At 40.5% G+C, this 21,902-nt stretch overlaps 2 protein-coding genes across 11 annotated transcripts in view; both read right to left on the reverse strand.

Annotated features, from left to right (window-relative positions):
- Positions 1 to 3,307: 3,307 nt before the first annotated feature.
- Positions 3,308 to 10,799, reverse strand: ADAD1 (adenosine deaminase domain containing 1). 2 transcript variants are annotated; one of them, XM_088164189.1, is made up of 11 exons: positions 10,255 to 10,799; positions 9,489 to 9,644; positions 8,913 to 9,080; positions 8,342 to 8,404; positions 7,748 to 7,870; positions 7,510 to 7,633; positions 7,188 to 7,358; positions 6,180 to 6,406; positions 5,525 to 5,762; positions 5,009 to 5,141; positions 3,308 to 4,884 (listed from the first exon to the last, which is right to left on the reverse strand). In XM_088164189.1, the coding sequence occupies exons 1-11, from the start codon at positions 10,439 to 10,441 to the stop codon at positions 4,771 to 4,773; spliced, it is 1,704 nt and encodes a 567-aa protein (XP_088020315.1). In that variant the 5' UTR covers positions 10,442 to 10,799; the 3' UTR covers positions 3,308 to 4,770. The 2 variants fall into 2 exon arrangements, with proteins under 2 accessions (XP_088020315.1, XP_088020316.1); XM_088164190.1 differs by lacking the exon at positions 8,913 to 9,080.
- A 590-nt stretch (positions 10,800 to 11,389) lies between these two features.
- The window catches only part of BLTP1 (bridge-like lipid transfer protein family member 1), an 84,903-nt gene continuing 74,390 nt past the window's right edge, over positions 11,390 to 21,902 (reverse strand). For 6 of the 9 annotated variants that reach the window (XM_088164197.1, XM_088164198.1, XM_088164194.1 and 3 more), the window contains 18 exons: positions 21,484 to 21,673; positions 19,462 to 19,623; positions 19,223 to 19,362; positions 18,883 to 19,084; positions 18,509 to 18,712; positions 18,214 to 18,393; positions 17,649 to 17,786; positions 16,912 to 17,172; positions 16,352 to 16,502; positions 15,916 to 16,073; positions 15,603 to 15,795; positions 15,198 to 15,415; positions 14,759 to 15,010; positions 14,009 to 14,212; positions 13,591 to 13,785; positions 13,033 to 13,167; positions 12,429 to 12,594; positions 11,390 to 12,095 (listed from right to left, as the gene is read on the reverse strand). In XM_088164197.1, the coding sequence (XP_088020323.1) occupies positions 11,879 to 12,095; positions 12,429 to 12,594; positions 13,033 to 13,167; positions 13,591 to 13,785; positions 14,009 to 14,212; positions 14,759 to 15,010; positions 15,198 to 15,415; positions 15,603 to 15,795; positions 15,916 to 16,073; positions 16,352 to 16,502; positions 16,912 to 17,172; positions 17,649 to 17,786; positions 18,214 to 18,393; positions 18,509 to 18,712; positions 18,883 to 19,084; positions 19,223 to 19,362; positions 19,462 to 19,623; positions 21,484 to 21,673 (3,366 nt within the window). In that variant the 3' untranslated portion in view covers positions 11,390 to 11,878. The remainder of the gene's footprint in view (positions 12,096 to 12,428; positions 12,595 to 13,032; positions 13,168 to 13,590; positions 13,786 to 14,008; positions 14,213 to 14,758; positions 15,011 to 15,197; positions 15,416 to 15,602; positions 15,796 to 15,915; positions 16,074 to 16,351; positions 16,503 to 16,911; positions 17,173 to 17,648; positions 17,787 to 18,213; positions 18,394 to 18,508; positions 18,713 to 18,882; positions 19,085 to 19,222; positions 19,363 to 19,461; positions 19,624 to 21,483; positions 21,674 to 21,902) is intronic. The other 3 variants (XM_088164195.1, XM_088164200.1, XM_088164201.1) reach the window with 2 other exon arrangements.

Raw genomic sequence — 21,902 nt, forward strand, 5'->3', positions numbered from 1 at the left:
AACCACGCAACTCTGGCATGTTTCCTGAAAGAACTGAATGTCTTGAAACAAGATGTGGACAAGGAGGACATGCAACAGGTTATAAATATCCAAAAGAATCTCAAGGATTTGAAGGTATGCAATCTTTCACAAATGCTACCAAAAAAAAGGGGAATAAAAATGTGTTTCACCATTAGTGGAAAACCATGTCAGACCAAGCATGTTCATGCATCAAGATCTGTGTTACCAACTCATGAAAACACAGGGTTTTGTACAAAAATACGCTAAGATAAACTATGTGAAAGTATCTATTTGCATGGTAATTCAATGCAGTAAAATAGACTTAGCCCTAGTGGTTACACAAGCCAACACTGAACAAAACCTGACATTTTCTTTGCTGAATCATGCAAAGCATCTTATGCTGACAAAAGCTTGTTTGTAGGAGCATAACAAATATTTACATAGCAATGGCTTTGAAAACTGAGCCCTAAGCTTACAACTGGAGGGCCCAGGGGTGAATGCAGTACATCCTGACGTACTACTAAATAAAATCCATGGCCTAGAGATCCTTGTAGCACTTCAGGAGTACTCTTCAAGCTACAAATATTAAGGGTTTGGGTTTTTTTAGTAAAGAAAAATCTTTACACAAGTTATAATGCGTCATTGTTAAAACCAGCTAGCAAGAAAGTCATCACCAATCAATAAAATTCTCTGTATTGCAGATTCCTGATTTCTCAAACGCCACATGCAACAAGTGTGAATCCAATGAGAAGAAAAAGTTTGCTGAATTTCACCAAGAACTGATCAGCTTCGTGCAATCTATAATGAAAGAAACTATATAACGTTTTTCTTTTTACTGCTACATTATTTATTAAGATATTTAATTCCGAATAATTTATATATTTTGCCATGTGGCATACTACTAGCTTGTCCCTTTTGGGACCACTAAATGTTTGTAATGTGGGCGGTAAGAGTCTGTTCTAAGATCACACTTGATCCTTTCTGTAAGCCCTAGGGGCTCAACGTTTTTTTTGAAAACTCCTTCATTGTCACTTTGACAACAACCTGAGACAACTATTTATTGAAAAAGCTATTCAAAGTTACTTGTAGATTATATTTAATAAATATCATTGACATAGAAAAATCATGTCTAGAGTCTTCTTTGTTATTATACTGTCCTTTTTATGGGTGGCTTACTACTCTGTTTTTTAAAAACCACACAAAAAACCCCAATGAAGCATTCAGCAGCATGCAAGTGTGCAGGCTGTCCAGACTCAAAGCAACACACCTGCAGGTAACTTTTTAAGCAGTGTAAAATGCCAGGTTATGCTGGCATACAGCACAAGGTATAGAATACCAAATGGTTTCCTCTCAAAAAAGAAACCTTCCTTCTTTCCTGAGCTGTACAACTTAGCTATACAAGTTTCCTGCAGGACACATTTTTCTCATTGGTGTAAGCAATGTTCTCAAAATTCTTCAGAGACAAGGAAGCATTAGGAAAACAGTAACACACCTGAAATAAGAACTGTGCAGGTAAGAGAGGTCCCAGGACAAGAAAACTGACATGAAATTGAGGATTAACGTGAAAATACACGTGAACACACTGCATTGTCAGAAATCTTTCTGTGGAACCTGGAACCTCAGTAATCTCCTTACTCCCAACGCTGATAGGCCAGTTATGTGACATCGTAATTTTATGCAGGAAAAAACAACGTAGGAATAATTTTTAGGACACAAAAGCCCCGAGTCAATACTATCAAGACAGGCTGTAGTTGATGAAAGTGAGCCTACTACAACACCTATCAGCTATGTCTAGACTTTGATGTGCTTTCCTGGTGGGTGCAGTATGGAGTACTTCACCTTACACTTAAAACCAGACTAACAATGGAAAAATCAGCAGTTTCCCTGCATGCTGCAAAGACAAAATAGGCGTTAATGACAGCTTTCTGCCAAAACTGGGAAAATACTCACAGCACTGCCGTCTGTTTCTCTGCTCATCTTCTCTTCCCACGGTGAAGGAGTGCTCTGTCCCCACCCACAAGGACTCAGGAAAGTAAATACTGTCAGTGATCTCAGCCACAAACAGATAAGGTTCCACCCTCTCCTCAAATCAGATGACAGTAATAACCAAAATACTTTAATACAGTAGGACACAGAAGATGAGAAAACAGGCAAGAAAATTCTGCATAATTCCTTCTATGTTGTCAGTCTTTGTGGAAAAATCCTTCTCTTCATAGATTCCTTCTTACTCCAAGAATTCTGAAATGCAGCATCACACACAACACAAACCTCTTCCAGTATCAGCTCATCCATCTGCAGTGCTGCCCCAGCTCTCAGCAACCAGAGAGAGGGCTAAGGAGCAGCTTTCATTAAGCACAATTGACTTAATAAATGAGGCTTCCTTTATTATTTCCTTAAGCACAAGAGCCCTCAACTGCAGCAGCTGGGTAAAACCTACCCTGGAGTCAGTCTGTGCAGCTGGACATCCCACGGGGAACAACCAAGACCTTTCCTAAGTCCCTAAACAGTAAGCATTAGGAAGGCAAGAACAGTGAAATACTTCAGAAAGCAGGAAATGATGGTAAGGAGATACTCACCCATGCATTCATAAGGAAAGGCATAAACTAGAACTCACTAACAATTTCACAAACACAAGCAGTGTTTCTCCTGCTTGATTGCACAGCTCTAGTAGCAAATTGAGATATGTGACATGTCACCCGACATGCATTTGACATGGCAGGGGTGTATGCTTATGTGGCACGTGACATTTACGTGACATGCACCTGATATGTAAGCATATGGAGTCTGAGACATGGTGTGATCTGATACAATGCATGGCAACACTATACAATGGATTAGTCCTACCTGAAGCAGAGGCAAAACTATCTGTGGGATTGTTTTTGCCCCAAAACCCATGAGCACACAGTGGGTAATGCAGAGAGATGGAGAAACAGAATTTGCACCTGCAGGGGATTGTATTTCTAGGTGAGAACAGTCTGTAAGGTTGAACTGTGTAATATTTTATGTATGGTGTGTACATCCAGGATGGACAGAACCCATAGTGACAGACTAAATTAACTCAACTGACATGTGGGAGGAAAAGCCATTGATTATGGAAATGAGACCTGTGTTCCTATGTAACAAGGATGAACAACATGCTGGTTCCAGCCAGGACAGGGTTAAGTTTCTTCAGTATCCAGGACAGGGCACAGCCAAGACACAGACATCATTCTGTATCAGCTCACATCATTACCAGGGATGGAGGAAAGGGATCCTCTTCCAGGGAGGAGTTCCTTCTGGCTCAGAAAATGGTGGAGAGAGCTGTCCATTATTGTCAAGGACATTTATTCAACTTTTAACACCCCTGCAAAAGGGCAACACAGTACTCTAGGCCTGAAATACAACGGCCATTCCCAAGAATTCTTAGAAAACATTACACGGAACAAGTGCCACAAACCAAACATCACCACACAACTTCCCAAAGTTAAGGACAGTAACAGAAAACAAGAGAGACAAAAAGTTTCAGCCAATAGCCAAAAAAAGGTCAAGGACCGAGTAGTAGCAAGTCAGCGAGCTTCAACAACTTGTAAATCAGCATAAGATCATCCCCACAGAAGACTCTACATATTATCTGGAAGAACAGATTAAGGAATAAACAAATACCAGGAGAAGAAACTTCTTTGAGAATGCCATAACACTAAGAAGGTGAAACATGACTACAGCACAAGGCTCACTAATCCTGATGTATGAGAGCACTGCCTAAGTCCTCACTCTTGCATGATTCCCAGAAATCATGGAACATAATCCAAGTGTACTGTCCAGCTTGAACACATCAGAATTCACAATATCACACCAACTCCAAACATGGTGCTTAACAACAGCCTCCCAATGCTACCATGTCCTTCCCAGGACTTAAAAGGAAGTAAATTCCCTTGTGACAGGCACCGTTTTCCAGGTTACTGTGTATGCAGATAATTTCACTAGAACTTGACAGTGAGTGCAGTGATGAAGTCATCTGAGGGTGCAGGAGTCCAACTCATCCACAAGCATTAACATTGGTGGGGTTTGAGACAAACCACAAAAGCTGAAAAAAGCCTTGTTTCTGGTGACTTCTGTACTACAATGCATTATTTTCCGATTTACAGCTTTGAGACCTGAATTATGTTTTAAACCCACTACCAGAACCAGTAACTGTCACAAAACAGTTGAGTAACAGCTGGTCATTACAGGTTTCACATTTGGAAATACAAAAATTATTTTTTAACTCTTCTAGTACAAACAACATAAACTATAAACCACTTGGCAAATTCACAGTAAACGAAACTCTCAGCAACGACGGATGTACAGATAAAGCACAGATTGCCCATTTCCTTAATTTTTCTGAAAGACTCTCATATTGGTATGCCTTTTTTTTTTTTAAGAAATCCAATTTGCAGTGATTTTTTTTTTTTTAATGTTATGAGAAAGGGAGGAAAAAGAAGAAATCAATATATAGAAATCCTGAAACTATCAGGAAAAATTATTAACTCCATCTATAGGGTGGGGACTTGTAGGAACAGGGGTGAGGAAGCTGAAATGAGGTGGCATGGCAGAACAGATTTACGTGTAAGAAAACACCCATTTTGGGAAAAGACTGAACTGCTGCAGGTGGTGCATTTAAACTGACAAGAAGCAGCTCTGGGATTGTTTTCATTCTGTAACTACGAACTTAAAAGTTGAACTTTTTACAACTCAGAACTATATTTACTGAAACAGATCATTCAAACCAACTTAACATTCAATCCACCTCCATCAATCACTGAACTGTTCAATATGTGGAGACTTGACAATCCATGATCCATAAGTGTGTTGCTCTAGGTAGCTCTGCAGCAAGCTTTTAGCTTCTTGGTATAACTGAGATTTCATCTAAAAAAGAAAAAAAACTTTAAAAATCTCAAGAGGTACAGTTACAGAGATCTGTGCTCTTTCCCACCACCATGTAGTAAGCACAAACACTGTAAAAATGATACCTCTCCCTGTGTCAGCTCACCTTTGCCTCGTGGTAGGTTGCAAACTGGAGCAGGTCACCCCGTCCTGCTTCCCTGGCCAGCATCCTGAAGCGGCTGAACATGGCGGCCTTGCACAGGCGGCTGGCCAGGCAGCTGCCGCTGCGGAACGGGGAGCTGTGGAAACAGGGATGGAAATCAGCAACAAACTCACGACAGGGAGACTGCTCTGATCCTTACAGGGGCTTTTCCCTCCCTCCTAACACTTGGTGAATGCCATCATGCTGGAATGTTCGTTCATCTCGTCTCATCTCAATTAGAACTCTGACTTGTTTTATGCACTGTGAAAGCTAAAATATTTTCGTTCCCACAGGTACCAGGTATCTCCACCGAGAGGACTGTTTTGTTTGTTATCTTATTATTTCACTGTGAACTTACAAGATCTCACAGGATGCCTTCAGCTAACACAGGAGAGAATTTCTCTCATAGCTTAAAAACTGAATACTCCAATAAACCAGCACTAACCCGTTATTTCCAACACAATGAAGATAAATGCTGACCTTTCAGTGGTCTTCCCACTTAATCCATCCACAACCTCCAGAGATGCATCTGACAATGTCCAATTCAAACTAAGTGACCACTGGTTCAAATCTGTTTGGATTGGCAGTGCAGCCTTCACCAGGTAAACATGAGATCTGTTGACCAGGTAAGGCACAGGAAGCTTTGAAATAAGTTCATCATCCAGGCGCTGCTTTATGGTTATGTCCAGTCCTTTTGTATCCTTACAACTTCCATTCCCTAGTTAACAGGGCAAGATCAGTCACATACAAGTACATCAAATAAAAAAGTTAAAAATGCAGATGCTTCTGCATTCTTAATCTACTATAGACATTTTTTTCTGTGTTTGTAAAGATCAGTTCCAATATTCAATTCACAAAACAAAAATTATTTCCCACTTTCTTCCCCAGAAGGCACCATTAGAAAACAGAAAATATGCTGAGGAGTTTGCCCACATTACCTCACATCCAACAGCATTTCTGGCTGCCTACTAAGTAAATACACCTAAGTGTATTTACACTTTGGCTCACTGCATCTCAAGGAACAATTCTGTAGCTCTCCAAAGAAGTCATGGTTTAGTTCATGCTTTATAAAATGCCATCAAACTGGAATATGAAAACACACGACCCCCCCACCCAGAATTGGCACTGAACGTACCCACAAGAATGTTGCTGATGTACACGGGCTCAATGAAGTGACTCAGCAAGGCTCCCTGAAGACCAACCACCTCCCACTTGGTCAGTTTGTCACCAGCTGACATGCTGCTCACTCTGACAGTCTTGGGGGGACAGCAAGCAGCCAGGTAAATCCTGCCTTCCAGAGCAACGTGCAGACTCAGCTCTTCGCTGGCTTCATAAGCAGATATGGACTGGGGACCGAGATGCCTAAGGCAGGACAAGAGAATGGGTTTCAGTGAGAAGGCACTCTGATCACACAGATTACACTAAGTGGTATCTAATGCTGTTTCTCAGAAAAAAATAATCAGTAAATCTAGGCCTTGTATTATCTTCAACGTCTGTAATTCTTAGGAACACCAGACTGAGCTGCTCAAGTGCATAGAATACTGAAATCAGTATTTAAATAGGAAATAGCCACTTAATCTAATCTTAGCCACCAGACTGCACACATGAAAAAGATCAGCTGCAAGCAAGCTGTCACTTTTTTGTCTACTCACACTCTAACAGAAGTTACTTGTGAAAAAACAGCTCTAAGGTTCTTAAAATCTCCTTTAAAACATAACTCACTGTGTGATTCAAAATATTTAAATATGAAGATAAAAGACATAAGGGAGACAAACCAGTGGCTGTTCTGAAGCAAAACACTTCTTCCCCTTAGCTACAAAGAAGGAAGACATCAAAGCAGAGCCTTTTGTTTCAATTCAAGGCTTTTTGTACTCCAATCTTGTAGTGCATATGATGGCATTAAGTCATTACATCCACTCAGAGGTTACATTCATGATTTAACAGTATTTTAATAGTATCTTGGGAAGAGGGTTAACAGGTTATTGTCCATAATAAACAAAAGCTATGACCCATGTAGAAGTTTCCAGTATGATTATATTGAGCTCTATCTCATATTTATCCCTACTACCCTGTACATTAATGTTCTCTAAACAAGGTAAAAATTAATCTTCCATTATATCATGGGAAATACCACGGTACTTACACCTCTGATTTTAACTGAGCAGTTCCCTTTGGAAGCTGGTTCATGTAGAGTGACAGAGTTATATTTTGCTTTAAGGTAAGCAGCTTTGAGCCTGGTGCTGTGCAAAATATGGATCTCTCTGCCTTGGCTGGATTTTTATTATAGAAGAGCAAAAGATGCCGGTACAGGTATCTAAAAGAAAAATACATTATATATTTTATACAATCTATAATCCGGATATATGATTATATTATTGTATATTAGTTTACATAAGCGTAACATTCGAGTGCAGAAAACTGAGACAAAATGGCCGCAAGGGAAGGATTTGCAGAGACGTTCCCACCTGAGCAGGGAACGCCTGGCAGTGACAATGGCATGGCTGTCGTGCAAGAGCCTCCCACAGGACTCGAAGCTCCGGCTGTAGTTGCACTCTCCTGTCCCCAGTGCCACCACTTCATGCTGCCCACCTAAAACCAGAGATGCTGCTGAGTTCACCAGGCCTGGCTGCCCACCAAGCTGCTTCAGGGCTCTGTGGGAAGCGATTTCCCACTGCCCAAAACTCACAATCAAACCAGACTTGCCCTTTTCAATGATGAAGGCAGCCAGGGAACTGCCACAGCTGTGGTACTCGGGGTGCTGGGAAGTCAGGCGGTTAAACACTTCCTCAAGTGTTTGTGAGAGTTTTTGATAGGGATGTTCTACTCCTAAATGAAACAACAGAATCCATCAAGACAAATTTGAAGGTAGGGGAAAAAACAGACATGAGCAACTTGCCAAATTATAACCCTGAACACATGGTATAAGCACAACCACACGTACTTTCAGGATTCAGAAGATCCTCAGGATAAAAAAAAGCTCAAGAACACCTGAACACTTGATGCTTTTATCATCCATTACAAATGGCAACAGATATAGCCCAAGTCTGATCACCTATTGCACACCAGCTCAAGTAAGGACAGACAACAGTTTCTATTTCTCTGACCTGGACTGGTGATCGAAATTCAAGCAATTTACTGAAATTCTATCCTTCTGCAGAACTAACCTAGTAATAGTAGCCCTTACAGCAGAAACACAGAGAGATCACTTAATGCATTAAAATATAAAAAAAAAAATTTAAAAAAACCTATTTGCTGGGCACCTTGTATCAAGAGAGGAAAAATAACACTATTCCTTACCAGTCCTTGAAACACAAGCAGAGTTTGCTGGAGGTCGGAGTTCAGCAGGAGCACAGGAAAAATCTAAGAATTTAACAACATTTTGAAGTGGGATGGTCATTCCTAATTTCTAAACATCAATCTCGCACCATTTCCAGCAAGTCAAACTTCCCAATTCTCTATGAATGTTCTTTTCTGATTCTGAAGTCCTTCTAAGCTTAGAATGATTCAGACAGCAAAATTCAAGATAAAATATTGTGGCAACTGAACTCTGTTGAAAGCAGTATTTCAGTGGGGAACCCTTTTAATCATAAAAATTCAAACCCACTTCAGATGTAGCTCATGTTGCTGTACTCAGTGAGCAGCAAATTTATTCCTTCAGTATTCCTGGCATCAGTTGATGCAACTCTTAATACACAAATAAAAAAAATTAAAAGCAGTTTCAGAACCAAACTAGAGATTTGCCCCAAGGATTCAAGAAACCTGACAGAGGCCAATAACTGCAGCATTTAATAAAACCACAGCTATTTTGCATAGAACACTGTTAAGCCAAGCATTTAGAGTTCCACTTAGGTATTGCTACAATATTTACCTGAATCCTCAAAAGACTTTGCCCCTGTATTCTCCAAGTTAAGCAGCTCAGCAAGAGCCAGTTTAGCTGCATTTAATTTAGACTCCTTCTTGTTCTTTCCCAGCCCAGTCTTGTAGCAAACACCATTTATCACAGCACAAAAAGCAAAATAAGGCCTTATGACATCGCCTTTAAAGGAGAAGAAAAAAGCAGATGCAATCAGTGAAGTGATTTCAAGGCACTTCACCCATAGCTTTACATCCTTATACTAATTCCTAGAATAAATACAAGACAAAAAGACAATTTTGGCAAAGTACAACTCTCATCCCTACCCCTCCCCAAAAATTCTGGCAGCTTTCCCTTCATCGTGCCTAAGTTCTGGTAACAGCCATAATTAAACACGATGCACCTGATCTATTTCTGTAGCACCTCATCATGAGAAACAGCTGTGGAAGCAACAAAAGGGCAGCCAAAAATCCAACATATGTGGGGGTAGTACAATCAGTACAAAAAGTAAAGAGGTTCAGCTGTATCAGCACCATCAAATCATCCCAAGGATAAGCAAATAATACCTAATTTGGAAGCAGAAATATTTACCTGCCACACTCGTTTCTTTCAATTCAAGCTCCAGGTGATGTATTTTGGCAAACATATGCAAGGCAGATACTGAGTTTATTACTCCCTGTTTGTATCTTTCAATGAAATCCAGCTCTTCCTGTGAGGGAAGGGCTGAAAATGTGGTGGTGTCTGCTCCTTTAAAAAGAAAAGGTCCATAAACAAAATTAAGGAGAGAACTGAACACATTCCCTGAAAATCTGCTTACAATAAATGCTCTTCAGACACTTCTTAAAAAAGCAGTGGGACTCTCTGTTGTAAGACACTATAAAAGTTTCAGCAGCCACTGGATGGATAAAATCGTCAGCTTCAGGGCTGTGATATACCCAAGCACAACAACCTCCCAGCCAAGAACTAAAAGAAATCCTCACTTTTAAGTGTTTTACCACGTGCCTTTACCTCAGCACAACTACTCTAAGTGACAAAATTCAAAATACATCCTGGGACATCTCAAACTGCAGTTAAAACCCTTCACAATGTCATTTATGAAAATCATGTAGAACATACTCTATCTTTTGTCAGTATTTTTAATGTTTAACTTGAACTTTATAATTAGGTAATATTGCTGCTACATAGGCCACCCAACAACAAATAGATACATTTCCAGCACAAAAAGACTTTAAAAGAGGGGAGACAAGTTTAAGGAAACGCTAAAGAAGTCATGTAAGAAAACACAGTGATAATAAAAAGCAAAATTACTTTCAATAGTATTAGCAGGCAATCCCTGTGTATAAACTGCAAACTATACCTGGATTTTTCATCAGGCCCGGTTCACTGAACCTCATAGAACGTGGAAGATTCAGCCTTGCAGTTACAGGCTCGGAAAGATCCTTTGAAATGGAGTGTCTGAGAACATCGGGTGCCAGAATCTCCTCAGGCGCGGGGTCGAAGGCGAGCATTGCCGCACCCTCAAAGCAGCCATTGCTGCTCGCCATTTCGGACCGACCTACGGAAACTTAACGCTAACGCTGCCAGCAGTAAAGACACCCTGCAAAAAACCCAGCAGAGTCCTCCTAGTCAAGCTACTTCACAAGAACATCAGAAACAACTCGCTCTGGGCTGAGGTAGATCCCAGACCCGGTGTCCTTCCCCGCAGGGCGCCCACTGTTAAAGCACCTTCCCTCACGCGTAACGCGGCCCTGCCCCTCCGAGGACACAACTCCTCAAGCCGCTCTTGAGGGACTGAGGCGAACTAAAGCATAACTAAAAAAAGTACAAAGTAAAGCGAACTAAACCTCTCGAGTTTCCAGGCCGAGCTGGCGCTGGAGTTGAAGGATTTGGTACCTGCACTTTCCGCCCTCGTCCTGCTGTAGCGAGCTCCTCAGCGCTCACACTCCGCGGGCAGGCGGAGGCCACAGGAGCGTGGAGGAGCCGGGGAGGGGCCGGCTGCCCTGAGGCGATGGCCTCACAGGGCCGAGCAGCCCTCACGCCTCAGCCCGCCGGGCCTTCAGAGGCCGGAGCGGCCCCACACCGCCCCTCCCGCCATTTCGCGAGGGCCGCGGCCGAGGCGCGAAGCCGCAGCTGTGCCTGAGGGAAGAGCTGAGGGAGAACCTGGGGGACTGAAGTCGCCGCCCGGTTTTACCCCTGTGCTGCCGGCTCGGCTTCAATAGCGCTTCCCAGACACCTGCTCGCCTTCCCGGCCGCTCCCAGCGGGCATGGGCGGCACCCGAAGCCGCCACAGCCGCACGGACCGGGAGCAGCTGGTGCCGATCGCAGCGAAGGCGCCGCGTCCCCGCTGCGGGATCGGGGCGGCGCTTCCCGCCTTCCGACCGCTTCCCGAGCTCCCGGGGTTCGCCTCACTTAAACCACACTCTGCAAAGTCACGCTTAAAGCACTCTCTTCTTCTTGTTCGGCTTCCTTGATTAATACATAAAAAGGTCCTGTACAGTAGTTAAATTTTATTACAAGTGTAATAAACTTCATGATTTTTAGCACTAAGGCAATCACAGTTTCATAAGTTATATATATATATATATATAATTTACACCAGTCTATATTGACAAATCAATTACTGGTCACATCAACGAGGGGTTTTGTGTTATGGCAAGTAAAATCTTAAGAAAATTCACAGTTAATCTGCAAGTATTGTAAAGATGCAGGATCATATTGCACATCATAAAATGGACGCTGAGGAGCAGATTTACAGTGTTCCAGCTATTCCTTCACAGAATATACATTGGTCATCATCATCATGCAATAACTTCAAATACAGAATGGTATCAAGTACCACAGTAAACAGTTACTCACAATGTAAGTTTTAAATAGAGTAGCAAAAAGCTGTTAGGTTTCTCTTTAAACCATATTTAAGTTCTTAAAATATAATAAAACACTTTGATAAAATCAAATGGAGTTAGGGTTGTCACACTGTACTTTTAATATTCTTCTTTGTCTTTTCCTTTCTTCTCCTTTTCATCCTGTAGTGCAGTACCAAGTTTCTTTATAAGGACTGACAAAACTTTGTCCAAAGGATCCATGACACCACGCTGCAGCCACTTAGGGATAGTAGTCCTTGCATGGTGAAAGCCCAGCTTTTGGAGGATGTAGTCAACACCAACAGGATCAATTTTTCTCCCAGTCCAAGATATTAATCTAAAAAAGCAATAAATAGAAGGGTCAGTCTTAAATATATAAATATAGCCAACAAGCATTTGTACACACAAAAAATCCATTTTCCCCAGTGTACTTGTGACCAACTTAAATCTAACAGGGATGGTTTTGAACTTGATTTAGGCAGATAACCTCAAGATGATCAATGAACATCTTCTCATAGGAAGAGGATGTTTAAGGAGGTGAAAAACCTAACTGAAATTAACGAGTTTAAGTTTGCTGTGTTCCTAATTCAACACTGCCTTGAATCTGCATAAATTCTAACCCAGACATTACTGCACAGCCAAAGAGACTGCAGCTAAAGGTGCTTCTTACCTGAGCGTGGGTTCCAAATGCCAAGTATTGCACATAAACTCCCTCCAGTCAACTGTAGTGTAGGTAATGCTTTCCTCTGCCTCTTTGTCAGTGGAGCTGTCCTCAAGGACACCAACAGAGTTCTTCTGCCCTGGACGAGCAGCCAAGATGCGAGGAGGAAAAATTGCTGCAAAGGGGAAAGAGGGAAAATCACCAGTCAGTCGTGAGCAGCTCGCTTGGATTCCTTTTGTAAATAGCTTAAATAAAATGTAAGCACAAGTCTCAACAAAATGAGAACCACCTCATGTTTCCAGGATTTCTGCATAATGCTTAAGAATGAACATGCCAAATTTGAATGCTGCAACTGAACGTACTGAGGTAGAAAAGTAAATAATTCTGAAATCAGAAAAATGCATGTCTTAAAAAGACTCCACTGATGAAAGGATTGCAATACCAATAATAAAGCTTCCTAAAATAGCGTTCATCTGCCTATACCATCTTACAAAGAGAAAGCTAAACACCAGGTGTCAAAATAGGAGCAAGATTGTGACTTAGAGTATATTTACTGTCAAATAATCTGACAACTGCAGATTGTCAGACAAGTGGTACTTCATGAACAACTCACCTTTTTCTTTTTCTTTTAGGTAAGCAGACACTAAGTCATGCAGAAACATGATCAGTTCAGCATCCATAGTCACACAGATGTGGTCTGTGAATTCAGTTACTACACTGCATTCCACCTTTGGTTTAACACTTGTATCTACAGCCAGATAAAAATAATATTAATACATTTACAAGGACATAAAGTAAGTCTAAAAGTATATAGAATTTGAATGCAAATCATTTGAAATTTATATTTTTCATTGAACCAGCAACTCTTGAGAGGAAGGACCACAGTTAACATTTTAATAAACATCAGTAAACCAAGCCTATGAAAACATCCAGCGTAGCTGAAATTTTCATTTCTCTTAATAAGTTTTTTTCCTCAGCAACTAGTCTCTGCACTAGATCTTCACTCTCAAAATAATTCCCTCTACATTTTACCCAATGTTATTTTTTTCTTGCAGATCTGAAGCAAGTCTCAAATTAAATCCTCTTATCAGCACACTACCTTTGCCTATAACTCCTAATTTGCAAGAAATAGTTTTTTGATCAAGAAAAACCAAATTACGTTTTACTCCACCTTGTAATGAAGGCTCTTGGGGCTCTTGAACATGAATAGATTTAAAATCCAGCTGCATCCTTGGCAACGCAAAGATGGTTTCAGTTTCATGGTTGTAACTGGAGCCACCCCTGAAGCCACTTAACAAGCTTGAGCTTTTCACTGTCGTGCTGCTCTCTGGGTTGTTGGCATCAACATTCCGAAGCAGGTTCAACTCTACACGAACAATGGGAGATGTTAAATCATGACAAGGCAAAAAAAAGTTAAGAACAGCCACTTGTACAACTGCTGCTGTCTGATTATTGAGGAGATTTTATCTTTTATTCTGCTCCCAAAAGCTTGGCTAGAAAAAGTCAATCAATTTGTTGTTCATACACTCGAGATAAAGAAGCTTTTCAACAGCTCCATCAACCCCCAGGCTGAATGAACCTGATCTAACCTTCATTCCTGGTGGCTGTCACATAATTGAACCACTCCTTCACACTGGCGACCCCGTGGGGGGGATTTTCGTGCCGGCGCCGTGTTATCTTTGTGATGGTGGCCATGGGGCTTTCCAGGGCCCCACAGGGCTTGGTCACCATGGTGTTATGGCCCAAATGAAAGTCCAGGGTTTGCACGATGTACGTGGAGTGTTCACTGGTACCTGCATTGAAAGTGTGGGCAGCGTGGGGTGGGAGAGGAAAAAAAAAAGTAAAAGCCTCTTAGTGAGGTTAGTGGAATTTTCTCTCATTCTCCTACAGGTTTTTAGTATGAATAATTAGTGTGCCAGTAGAATTTAACCAGGTATAAGGCTTGAAAACAGAGAAATTAAATCCTCAGTAGCTACAGACAATAAAACTTCACAATATTAAGAAAAATAAAAACAGTAAGATCATCAAAATTCATCATAGAAAGGACTACACAAATATACACACTATTAAAAAACCAGGCAATCTACTTGGTAGGCTCATTATCAGGGAGCATATCCAGTACATTTGAAAATGTACTTTGCATTATTCCACAGATAAAGAAAATTGTGGTAAAGATGTGGAGTAAATAGATTATTTTTAGATAAGTGGTATATTTTTGGGAAATAGTCTTGATTCAGACAAAGAAAATAAATTTTACTTTGATTTCTTCTTATGTATTAATACTTTATTAAAAACTCATTTAAAAACATTTAGAGAAATGAGTAAACAGTTTAAATTACCATCTTCCAAAACTTTCTGGGCTTCTGTCCAAAATGCAATATTGGGTTCTTCCAGGTGAAATAAGGCCCATGATTTTGAGCGGAAATTAGGTCCATGAAAACAAGCCAGGGTCATATGGTTGCCATGCAGGCTCATGGATCCTCCAAACTGCATCCCATCTTCTGGCAGGGGCATCTGGAACAGGGAGATGTGGCACCCAGATACCACCTTCAGGACTCCTGGCCAGTGACGATGATGGGCTGCATCCAACACTGCAGAGCAAACACAAACAACAAACTTCAGGCAAGATACAGAAAAAAATGCATGCTGATATTTTTGGTAAAACATTGAATTATGAGTGATACTTTCTTATCTATTTCATTGACACTGTCTCCTAGGTAATTTTTGCAATTAAAACATTTAAATTGGGAACCATATTATTTTTTTGGTAGCACTTACATTGCTCGTGTGAGGTTCTCTCTAAGTTGTTGGCCACTGTCTTGGGAGGGAGATAAGGGACAGGCCCCCAGGTGGACAGAGCTCGCTTGCTTGTATCAAACTGCTGAGTGAAGAACTCCTGGAGCTTCATTCCTATTTTTATCAGGTCTGGTGTAGTTGACCTTGAAATCATCACTTGGAAGATATCCCATTTCAAGTCCCCATGGACAAATATCTCACTAGATATTAAAAATAGCATGAAAATTAGCAGTTAATATATTTCCTACTGACAATTAAAAAAAACCCACAAAACCAAGCAATGAACCCTTTGCATTCTAGCAGACAGATTTCTGGTTCACAGTATTGGGCAGAAGGCATCTGACATTACCAAACATCATACATTATAACCACAGGAAATATTATTACCTTTTATCAGTCATGCTCGAATCCAGATTATTATACAGATTAATTTTCCATTCATCCTGCAGTTTAAGATCAGCATTACTGAAGATGCCCATTAGGATACTGGATCCCATATAGTCAACACGTGCTTCAGTGGAACCCATAGTAATTTCAATTTTATGATTGGGCTGTTGGTTTGGGTGTTCAGAAATATGAGCTGAAACAGAACCAAAGCAATATAGAAATACAGAATTAAAGAGATGAAAATCAGTTTTTCCAGTGATATCACCTTTACTGACTGGAGCATATGCTGACAGCAGGAATCTTTCCAACTTACCCACCATCTCCAGGGTGTTAACATCTATGGTACCTCCAACAACTCCTCCTCTGGAGTCCAGCTGGGATCTTCCCAAGCCCACAGACATGCTGATTTCCCGATCTCTGCTACTTCCCACAGACAGACGGCCCTGACTTTTCAAACCACTGGTGGTCCACCTAGAACAGAGGTGAAAATAGACAACTTTGCTGGTTGTCAAAAGAGAAACTGAGTATTATCTACTGGAAAGCAGTAAATAATGTGGTTTAGGCATATGTGACTTCAGGATTAAGCAACTACAGAATTCATGAGGGGATTCTCAGTTCAAAACTGAAACGGGTAGAATTTTAAAGCTAAGAGGCAACAGACTGTTAACAGTCTGTGGGGAAAAAAATGGTTTTTTGTCCCCAAAACACCAACACCTATTAAAACATGCTTGATCAGATTTTATACTTACGTAGTATTGCCCATTACATTGCTCATGTTCATTTGAACATTTAATTGTTTTAGGTTCATGGCAAATACAACCAGTGTTTCCCACGGTGTTCCTTGCTGGCTTCCAGCTTTATTTGACTTATTAAAAGGAGTTGATGTTTTTGAGAGAGTATCTAAACAGAAAAAAAAAAAAAAGTAGACAAAAATTTAAATTATTCTACACGCTAGGAAGAACTGGCAGAACATATCCATTTTGAATATTACAAAAGGACCAACAAGCACAATATTTATAAATATTTATAAAGAGCACAAAACCACAAGAGAAGATCAGTGAGAACTAGAGGATTTGCAATATGCATTGCTTTAACTGTCGCAGAAATTAACTCACAGATAGGGAAATTTTATGGAAAATATGATAGCAACTTTCATTCATCCATTTTAGGCAATTTTCCCTTCTCTAGCCATTGACTCTCCAGTGCCAGGCACTGTGGAAAAGAATATTTTCAAAGCAGTAATGACATTCTTCTTTCATACAACTGATGGAAACACTTTTAAAAAAAATTCAAGTCATTATCTACTCACCTCTCTGAGGCACTGAGGAGTCAGACACACTCCTGGATCTTGTGACAGCTGGAGACTTGAGGCTGTGAGATGCTGTCCCAGGTGACATACTGCTGCTGGCACTGTGCTCACTGAAAACATTGGGTGACTGTGCCATGTGAGTGAAGGAAGCAGACTGGCAGGGCTGCTCCCATGTCCTGCAGTATGCTTTCCTTGAGGATTCAGGAGAAAGGTGCTGGCTCACTCCTTCAATTGAATCTGGTGTGCCAGGGCCTGATGCTACTGGAGAAAAAGCAGCACAGGAAATACAGAAAAACTATTTCATTTGTGTCTAACCATATCCTCATGTATACTAAGAAGTATTGTGAGAGTGTCCAAATGTATTTCATTTAACATAACTAAAACTTTACTTTTTTTCTTGTTTATATATCATAGAACTAGAGAATGGTTTGGGAAGGGACCCTAAATATCATCTGGGATAAGAGATCTTAAATATATCAGGAATGCCATTTATCAGATTGGGTTGCTCAAGGCCCCATCCAACCTGGCCTTGGAATATGCTCTTTAAATTATTCAGCAACCTACATCAGCAATTTTTCACTTCTTCCATCTAGGATTTCCTATCAAACGTCTCTGAGTGACTCCATAATACATTTACATTTATTCAGTGATGTGACACAGATAATAAACGCTTAAAAAATTCCTAGTGCAACTCTTTGTATAACAAGTTTTTTTTCTGATGAGCAGCAGTCTCCTACCTGGCAGATTTATTGTCTGATCACCCAGGAAAAGCCTTCTGGCAATGCTTCTCCTGTACCAAGCCCTGGGAAAGGCCAGGATCTCGCTGAGGCGGCGCATGTCGTATTTGAAAGAAGCAGATCCTATGTCACAGACAGCTGAAAAAACACATGCACACAGCTGTCAATTCCCAGGAATAACAGGTTTTGGTAACCAAGTCAAATTCTCCTTCACCTAGCAGTATTGTCTTTGCTGTCATGAAAAAATAGTTTTCCTGAGGTGTTGCCATTTCTCCAAGTCCAAACATTAGATACAAATGCATTTCATAAAGACATGATGAACATAAGAACACAGATTATGTTGAGTCCTGCTTGCTTCAGACTCCTCATGGGAGGATTTTAATGGCAGATTAATCACAACCATCCCGCTGTTTGCCCAGGACGTCAGGATCCCATGCTCAGGGGCAAAAAATAAGCACATAGATGTTACAAAAAAAAAAAAAAAAAAAAAGCTGCCAAGAGTAAAGTCCATCACTGGAACAGCAGTTGTCTAATTAGCTGTGATTAAAATGAAAGAAGCATTTACCAGATATGTTGATCAATGTGGTGTCTATCTTGCTGGTAGCTTTGCTTGCAGACTGACTCTCAAAGAAGGAGGAGCCTCCTGAACGCCTGATCCGTGACAGGCTGACTTTCACAAACTCCAGGTTGATGCTCAAGGAGTCCTTCCGGCCAGTGACTGAAGTTGGCTCCTCATCCACGTTCCCTAGGAGCAGGAAGGAAACATTTTCATCTTCTGTGATCCTTTCAAATCTGCAGTTTAGAAACCCAAGCCACACTCGAATAATATTCATAAAAGCAAACAAAACCTTGTTCCTTACCCAAGGCTCCCGACCCAGGGGTTAGCACAGTAACTGCTGATTTTTGTTTTCCAGCTCCGTAGGGATGGAACACGTAAAGGGAGAAGTCAGACATGCAGGCAGTAAAGCTCAAGCCTGAAGAGCTGCTGCTGGAAGTTGTCAGATCTGACTGGCTGCTGCTGTGCCTTGTTCTGCCCAGAGGGCTGCCGAGGCCAGGAGATGAACCTGGAGTCAATTTTTAGGGCAAAAATCAGATTTTGAAAGCATTTTCCAACATGAAATAATACTTAATGTTAGCAGTATTAAACAGACAAAATACACTTCAAGTTACGCCCTCTAGCAGCAATATAGCTTAAATATTCTGTGTATAGGATCAACATTCACACAGGTATTACCTGGTGCTCCAGATTTACCAGCTGAATTCTTTGAGCCACTCTGTGGAGTACTGCCACCAATGGACACGCTTTCTGATGGGTATGTTGTGCCTAAAGTTTCCAGCTCTCCTCGGTTGGAAGAGAAAACAAGATCCAGGGAAGGCAGCTTCAGCATACATTCAACTCTGGATACTGGCAAGCAGCTGAACTTGATTTGAGAGGGCTGGCAGGCAGAAAGAAATAAAGCATTCAGAAGGGACTCTTGAGTTTTTATTCTTTAAAAATCAAACTTAGAAGCATGGATTGTTTAAAAGACTGACTAAAACAAGATACTATCCTGAATGTTGAGTTACAACCTCACCTGGACTCGTACATAAACCACCACATCTACAGGGAAGGAGGAGTATGCTGATGTTGAGGATGACACCAAGGATGTTGTGGACTCTTCTAAAGGATCTTGTATATCAAACTGTCCCATGTCTTCATCCTGGGAACTAACAGCTTTTAACAAGTACAAGAACTCATTAGAAAGTGGAACTTGAAGGGAAAAGCAGCTCAATACGAAAAAGCAGAGTGCCAGAATACAGCTACACAACCGACCTGTGTAATTCCTTTCAATGGGTGTGATGGGAATGGTTTCAAGGGCTTTCTCCAGGAAGTCCAGGAGGCAGGGGCTGATCACCATCTCCTCTGGCAGTGACTGGAGTGCAACCCATGCATACAGTTTAGCAGTTTTCACTCCACCACTTCCTTTCCCTTTGGCTGCAACATTGAGAAAACACACTTGTCTAAGGTCATACCACTGAGCAGTAACTGATAAACATTAGAAGACAGTTCATAACTTATCAAGAAGTATCCTCTAATTTTCTCTATCATCCAAAGAGATCTAGATCAGGTGTGTTAGAAGAAATTAAATTTTCACTTTGTAAAAATACCATTAGTCTGTAAGGCTTAACTGCAGAAATTCCATTGCTCGTGTTCTTGACCAAGCACTCTGTTGTCATTGTCAAAACCTCACTTTTTAGAAAATAGCACTGAAAGCAAACACAGACAGCTCTTCTCCAAATACCCAGTGCAAAGTAACCAAAGGTGACTGGAAATGAAAGTGGCATTAGGAAAAGTAAATGCACAGGTCTGGAAAGAATGTCAGTTTAAATAGAGAAAATACATCAAAAAATTAAAATTGAAAATGGCAGGTCCTTCTGTATTTATGCAAAGAATGACTGGAGATTCTAAACCATAATTTTTGAAGGCTTGGAACTAGTCAGAGTGTAAACTAATAAAAAGGTTACTGTCTTGTAAATTCGTGGAAGAGTACTCTTGAATCCATGCTCATCAAAATATTAATATGCAGAGAAAATATTAGTACCAGTTCACTTACTGTCTTTATGCAATTTAGTTATTAGAATGAATATACATCAATGGAGACATAAATTTAAAATTCTCCAAGAAAAACATAAAAAAACCCTACTAAACCAGATGAAAAATCCTTTCATTTGCTAAAAGGAAAAAGAAAGCACTGACTTTTCATTCTGTGCAAACTATTCTGCCTCATGTCTCTGACTATATTGTCCTATATTATTTTTACTACGAACCAAAGGCAATACAACAAGTTGGTCTTCGTTCCAGGGGAATGGTTTCCAGAGTACTATTGTAAAAAATAAATGTGTTTCAAAACCATTCAATAATGATAAATACTTACAGAAATACAATGCATAAAGAAATAAAGCAATTACAAGCCATCCTCTAGTCTGGGAGACATTTATATTATCATACAAGTGCCATTTCCACACCAAATGCAGAACTTACAGACATTTAACCAGCAAGACTCTACCTGGACATGATGTGGTAAGAATTCAAAGGAAAAGATTAGAAAGAAGATAGAGAACAGAAGAGAAGTAGCATTAACCACTACACACCATCTGGTAATCATAAAGAGGATGGCCACCTAAAGGAGTAAGAGCTAATGGTTCAACAGCATGGAGAACTGAGGAAGGTATCCCCATTTCACTGTTCTCTCCCAGCATCTCTGGTGGCAAAATCCACAAGCACAACTTTCAGTTATTCAGTTTGCTTGGTGATCAAGTTGTGACAAAATTTTGGTTTTGTGTTTAAAACAATATTTAAATACCAAAGGAGAGAAGAGTGAATGTCTCAGAAACTGGAGATGCAATCTACATGCCTCTGGATCTGACATGAGGTAACAAGAGCCTCCTGTTTGAAAACAGGAATCACTGGAGACAAAACAAAGCTTGTATTAGAACTCATCTTTCTCCAAATCATAGCTATTTAAAGGCCTTCAATGGGTGAGATATTTACAGGTATTTACACTCTGCTTTCCAACATTCTTTTGTTAAATGAAAACTGGGAGAAGGCAGTGACAGCCCAACGCTGGGCTATGGTAACTATGTCAAAAATATTACTGAGATTAGTTTGGCAAACCATGTCTAAAAATGCAACTTTATGAACTGCATTCTTGCTCCTGGGGTCAGGTTTCTGTAGCCAAAGTCAAACCTGGATAAATACAGTGCTCCAGGTGAAGTGTGGCCAGATCTAAAGGCAGTAGATTACACCATGGAAAAATCTATCCATGAAAGGTTCAGGAAATTTGTCTATAAGTACCTGATGGGATGGGTGGGGGCTGGGGAGGAAGTAAGGTGTTAGTCTTGCTGTGGATAGTGCTAGAGAGAGGAGATGTGGCAGAGTCTTTCATACCATACAGCTTGGACTCTTTGGAAAGGGTGCGTGGCAAAGAGGATCCTCGAGAAGTGTTTGGTGATTCAGTCTTTAGAGTTTTGGAGTTGTAGTGCAACTGGAAAGCAAAGCAAGATCAAGTTATTTCACATGAAGAGCTCAATTTCTGTAAAGCCATTTGGTGTCACTCTGTCCCTCCAAAATTTATTTCTTCTCATTTTTTACAGAAATATTCTAAGATATATTACATTCCAATTCATATCCTATACATAAAAATAACTGAAAATTAAGTACAAAAAATAGATAAATTAATGAACTATTTAAAAATTCAATGAAACACAGAGAAA

The sequence above is a fragment of the Sturnus vulgaris genome, chromosome 4, assembly GCF_052056855.1.
Source record: "Sturnus vulgaris isolate bStuVul1 chromosome 4, bStuVul1.hap1, whole genome shotgun sequence".
Taxonomy (NCBI): Eukaryota; Metazoa; Chordata; class Aves; order Passeriformes; family Sturnidae; genus Sturnus; species Sturnus vulgaris.